Source organism: Panthera tigris, chromosome A3 (genome assembly GCF_018350195.1).
Source record: "Panthera tigris isolate Pti1 chromosome A3, P.tigris_Pti1_mat1.1, whole genome shotgun sequence".
Taxonomy (NCBI): Eukaryota; Metazoa; Chordata; class Mammalia; order Carnivora; family Felidae; genus Panthera; species Panthera tigris.
In genome coordinates, this window is record NC_056662.1 from 27,865,909 (window position 1) to 27,871,908 (window position 6,000).

The window sequence follows — 6,000 nt, forward strand, 5'->3', positions numbered from 1 at the left end:
GATGACCGCCCAGGTAGGAGATGGAGGTGGTCCAGAGTGGGGCAAGGTAGGGGAAGGGGTAGGGAGGTAGGTCAGATCAGGCATGTTTGGTGGATGAGGGCTTGCTGATGGAGACAGTTTCTGGAAGGATGGTGGTGGTCAGCAACATTGAATTTGTCAGGAGATCAAGTATGATGAAGACCGAGCCATGGCCATTGGATGCGGGAGGTGACATTTGGGGGAAGGAGTAAGTGGGATGTGAGGAAGTGGAGGCAGACTGTGTGGACTTCTGAGACCCAGGCCAGAAGTCAGATAGTGTAGGTTGGATAAGAGGCTTGTTTGCTCTATTCTTCCTTCTCTCTCTCTCTCTCTCTCTCTCTCTCTCTCTCTCTCTTTTTACCATGGAAGATACTTATATGGGACTAAACACTGAAGGGGGAAGAATCAGCAGAGGGGGAGTACAGAAGGGGACAGCTGTCTTGGGGAGGTTCAGGGGCTGCAGGGGGATGGGATCTACATCCTAGAAAGGAAAAGAGACCTTGGCCCATAGAGGAACCCCTACCCTCTGAGCTGGAGAAAGGCTCTGGGGACTGGTGGATGTACGGGTGAATCTGCAGGTGTGGGGCAGGCAGCTGAAGAGTGGCTCTCCCTTTGTCCTCATTTCTCATTGAAGCAGGGGGTCATTGGTCTGGTGGGAGGGTGGGGGACAATAAAAACGGAGGCTTGAGGAGGAGGTGAGGTTTGAAATGGCCCTCGTGGAACCAGAAACACACAGATTTCAGAGCAGCACGGAGCCCCCACTGGGTTGGCTCCAGTGCGTGAGGCCAAGAACTCCCTCGGGAGGGATCTAGGGGTGAGATGTGGCAAGCCGACAGGGCAGGCGAGAGGGAGGGCAAGTGGGCAAGGGACAAGGAGAAGATGGTGAGTTGGGGGCTGAGGAGCTAGATGGTTAGGGCAAGAATAAGACAGGAGGTTAAGTGTGGGTGCACACGAGTGTATATGTGAGTATGCACAAAGCAGTTTGGTTGGATACGTGTAGGGTAGTCTCTCCACCTTGGGGATGGATAAACCCAGGGTGTGCTCAAGGCAATCCTTCGGAAAGCAGGGGAAACTATCAGAACTTCAACGAACGTGATTTCGTACATCATCTTTTTGAAAATGGAAGGTTCCATTTCCTTTTGTTTTACGCCCTGGACGTATATTAATATGGGTACATGCGCAAAAATATTAAGTAAATATGCACGTATCGGGGGAGTGGACATTGTTTGCTGCTTGGGCACATGCTTTGAACAATTTAGACACCAAGGAGTAAGAAAGCACTGATGCTTGGAGAGGCACCGTGTACTGTTGAATCCGTTTGAAGGCTCTAGGAAGCAGTCTACCTCCCTCCACCCCGTGCCACTGCTCAGACCGTCTTCTGCCCCTGCGGCCCGGGGCTCATTCTCTCCCTTCCTTGCCGCCACTTAGAGGCTCCTGCCAACCTGATCTTGGAACCCACGGGACGCCTTTCCCGCCCCCATGCCTGTGCAGGGCCAAACCTGCCTCATTCGTCTCTGTACTCGGTGCCTTGTTGAAGGCTTGGCACACGGCGGGTGCTGAGTGTCGACCGAAAGCACGAAGGCAGAAGGCCCTAGAGTGGCCCTGACCTTGGGCCAAAACAGTGAGGGGTGTCCTCAGCTCCTCACGCTCTGCCACCCAGCACCCAATCCATCAGCAGGACCGATGTTCCTCCGTCAGAATAAATCCTCATCTTCCCGGCCCGGTCCTGCTCCAGGCCCCTCTTACCTCTTGCCCGGTGGCTAAGCAGCCTTCTTCTCCCGATGCACCCTGCCCCCTGCCCCCTACAGTGTATTTTGTTCAAAGCAAATCAGGGGTGTCTCCCCTGCTCAAAGCCATGCACTTGGCTCTGATGCTCAGAGCAAGAGAGGGCCAGAGTCCCCCGCCGTGGCTCCCAAGGCCCGACACGACCTGCCTCCCCTCCCCTCTCAGATCTCCTGGTGCACCCCTTTCTCCCGTCCTTCTCTGCTCCAGCAGCACTGGTCCCCCCGGTTCCCCAGGCACCCTGACAGCGTTCCCACCTCACAGCCTTTGCTGCTCCCTTTGTAGCAAACGCCCTCCCCGCAGGTACCTGCATGGGCTGCTCCCTTACCTTACTTTGCTTTCTGGGTTCAAACGCCACCTCCTCCGAGAAGTCCTCTCGAATTACCTGACCTCAAATAGCCACCCCACCACTGCTTGCCGTCTTCCCTCCTTCATTTTCCTTCACTGTCTCACATAGCAGATTTTTATTGCACATCTCTTCCTGGCCTCTTTCCCCCACCAGTCCAGCAGGGGACGTATTGTTCTGTTTACTGTTACATGCCTCGCACCCAGGATGCGCCAGGCCTGTGATCGGAGCTCCGTGGATTTCTATTGGATGAGCGAATGAATGGCTGTGAGGGAGCCAGGTTTCCAGCTCTGACCCTGCCTAGCCTTGCTGTGCGGCACCAGGGCCATCGCTGCCCCTCTCTGTTCCTCACTACCCCAATCTGTACACTTCAGAGACAAGGGCTGCCTGGGCCTGGCCTTTGTGCCGGGGAAGGCCTCCGGGGAGGACGCTCCCCCCGTCCGTGGGGACAGGCCCCCGTGCCGCCCACCGCCCCCTGGGTAGGCCCCGCCCTTACCTTCTGCAGCCACTGCGTGTTGTTCTCCAGCACCTTCTCCAGCTGTCGCACTCGCTGGGCCGGCCAGTCCCCTAGGTTCAGTGCAGCGGCAGCGGGCGAGTCCCTCTGGAGGCTGTTGGAGCCCCCGAAGGCCTCGGGTTCGGGTGGGCAGGGTTCAGGCTCGGGCAGCACGAAGGTGTAGCTGCACTGGCCGTGCTGGACGCGGTGCGTCCGGCGGCGCCCGGCCGCCTCCTGCCCCCTCCGCTGGGCCGCAGTCACGGCGGCCGCGGCGAGGAGGAGGCCGCCCAGCAGCATGGCTGGCTGGGGTAGCATCCGGAGATGCGGCGATGGTGAGGGGTGTCAGGTCAGGGCCCCCCCACCCCGGCGCTCCCCCCCGGCTCCGGGCCCGGGATGCCTGCCCACCGAGCCTCCGCAGCTGCAAACCCCTGTTTTGGCCGAGCTCTGTCCAGGACAGCTATTTATACTTGCTCCAAATACCACGGCTGCTTCCTCCCACCGCCTCTGCTCCCCGCCCCCGCAGACACCCCCTAACCCTTTCCCTTCCTTCCTCCTCACTCCTGCCCGAGGCTGCCCGGTCCCCGTGCACCGGGCCTGCTCTCCCCGCTTGGCCTCGCCTCTGAGTTATCTACTATCCAGGGGAGGCCTGGCCTCCCTGTGAGAAAGAAAACAACACACACACACACACACACACGCACGCACACACGCACAGACACAAACACCAAACCCCCAAAGCTGCCTGCTTCGGAAAACCAAAGCCGAGTGAACCCTCTCTTCCTGTCTCTGTCTGTCTCTCTGTCTCTCTCCAACCTCCCCCCCCCCCCCCCCCCCGCCCCCAAGGCTGGGATCTCAAGTTTCAGCTCCCCTTCCCCTTCCCTCTCCCCCTCTACCTTCCCCCCCCCCCCCACACTCCGATTCCATGTTAGTGCTTGGAACATGAGCAAAGTGACCCCCGGAGAGAGCAAAAGGAGGGGCGCAGAGGGGTGAGGCTTGGAAGGAGGCAGAGAGTCCAATCTGTTTCTAGAGAAAGAGAAAATCCTTGCGAGGCCAGGGAAGTGGGCGCTCCCAGCAGGGAGCTGGCTCCCTTCCTCCCTTCTCCCGTGGGGCCTGGGGGATGTTGTGCCCTGGGGTGGCCCTGCTCAGCAGATGTGACAGCAATGAGGGGTTGTCCTGTCCCGGGGCACACTGTTCTAGGACTGCCTCTGGCTGGAGGGGGGGAAATGGATTGCTTGGAGAATAGCTTCTGGTGAAGAAGTGTCTCTCCTAGCCCTGGGGTCAGAGGTGGCTGGCTTCCCCGCCCCGGCTCCTGGGTGGCAGGCTGATGATGTTATGCATCCACATCCTGCCCCAGCGGGGTAGACCCCATCTCTTGCACGATGAATGTATGTGAGTCCTCAGCCTGGAAACTGAGGACCTTCTGATTCGCTTGTTTACCTGTTTCCTGGTTTAAATCCTGGCTAGACCAGCTGCGTGACTTTGGGCGAGTCGCTTAACCTCTCTGTGCTTCTGTTTCCTCTTGGCGAACTGCGGAAAATAACATCACCCACTTCACAGAGTGTGAAAATTAAGTGAGTTTGAGCAGGGATGGCGGAGGGTGAGTGCTACATAAATACTTCCTATTGCTGTTATCAGCGTCATAGTTACTGTGTACTTCCCCTCCCCCGACCCACTAGCATGTACCGCCCACGAGAGCAGGACAGGACTTGTTTTGTGGGGACGTGGCGGGGGTGGGGGGGTGAGGGGGGCAAGAGGTACCCAACAGTGGCTGCATTTCTCTCCAGGGCACTGCCTTCCGCCTTTCTCTGCTGCTTTTCCCAGAGTGGACCCCCCCCCCCCACCAGCTGTTTGCTATTGTTTTTTCCCCTTTGTTTTCCCAAATCCTAGGGAGTTTTGAATGGGGCAGGCTGCTTGGGGGCAGGGGGAACCAGGAGCGCATCCGGGGGACTGAGGACATTAAACCAGGTGTGTGGGGCTTTGGCAGGAAAAGGAAAGGCCGCTGGTTATCAGCCACCAGCATTCACTGAACTTCCTGCGTGCTCCAGACCCTGCTTGCCCACCTCTGCCTCAGTTGTCTCGGCTGTAAATGGGGTCATACCACCCCCGACCTTGCGAGGAAGACGCATGTCAATGCCGGCCACGGGTTTATCCTGGCGTCTGGCACCGATGAGCCCAGAGTGCAGGGCGACTGTCTTGTGTTGGTGGAGCCCCGCAGTGCGAGCCCAAGGAGGCCGGTGCCGCGATCGTCCCCATTTTACAGAGCAGGAGAGTGGTTTGCCCGAAGTCACACAGCGTGGAGATGCGTGGCCTGGAGCTGGGGCAGGAGGGCAGGCTCGTGCATTTAATCTTCCGGATGGAGAGAATGAATGACTGCATGAGATGTAATTTTCTTCCCATGGTCCCGTTATTACGCTCATGGATCTCTGTACAGAAGAGGAAACAGGATTACCTGTTTGCTGGAGAAATGTGGGTAGGATCAAAGGAAGAGTCTGGAAAGCTTGGGAGATGGCCCTGGCAGCCTCTGCACCTTCATTTCAGTGCTTCCTTCTCACCTCGGGGCCTTTGCACATGCTGCTGTCTCTGTCCAGAGCGCTTCGGTCCACCCACCCTCACCCCCACCTTTCAGCAGTGTTCCAGTTACTGTGGCCGTCAACCAATTACACCAACACTCAGTGGCTTAAAACAAAAATAACCATTGGGGGGGCGGTGCCTGGGTGGCTCAGTCGGTTAAGCGACTGACTTTTCGGCTTAAGTCATGATCTCGCAGTTTGTGAGTTCGAGCCCCGCGTCGGGCTCTGTGCTGACAGCTCAGAGCCTGGAGCCTGCTTCAGAGTCTGTGTCTCCCCCTCTCTCTACCCCTCCCCTGCTCATGCTCTGTGTCCCTCTGTCTCTCAATAATAAATAAACATAAAAAAAAAACATTTATTACCTCTCAGGGTTTCTATGGGTCAGGAATTCAGGACCAGCTCAGCTGGGCCATCTGCTTGGGTCTCTCATGACGTTGCAGTTGGCTGGTGGCCGAGTTAGGGTCATCCCAAAGGCTTCTTCCATGTTCTGTCAGCACCTGGGCATGCCCCCTCTCCCCCACCCCTCCAGCTCCCTCATGGTCCAGCAGAGTGGCTTCAGGCAGCCAGGCTTTTACACGGCCACTCAGGGCTACAAAGGCGCTTGTCCCCAGAGGGCCAGGTGGAAGTCACATTGCACTACAAGACCTAGGCTTGGGTAAGTCATTGAGCGGAGCTTCTGGCGTATTCTATTGGTCAGTGTCTGTCCAGTTCAAGGCAGGGAACATAGACCACACCCTTCGACGGAGGTCACTGTCCCAAGAAGAGCACACAGGACGGGAGGTGCATTGATGTAGCCA

The 6,000-nt window shown here is 57.6% G+C and overlaps 1 protein-coding gene across 1 annotated transcript in view; it reads right to left on the bottom strand.

Moving 5' to 3' along the window:
- The window catches only part of ANGPT4 (angiopoietin 4), a 42,245-nt gene extending 39,134 nt beyond the window's left edge, over positions 1 to 3,111 (bottom strand). The window contains exon 1 of the mRNA XM_042980714.1: positions 2,643 to 3,111. Within this exon, the coding sequence (XP_042836648.1) occupies positions 2,643 to 2,954 (312 nt within the window). The 5' untranslated portion in view covers positions 2,955 to 3,111. The remainder of the gene's footprint in view (positions 1 to 2,642) is intronic.
- Positions 3,112 to 6,000: the final 2,889 nt, after the last annotated feature.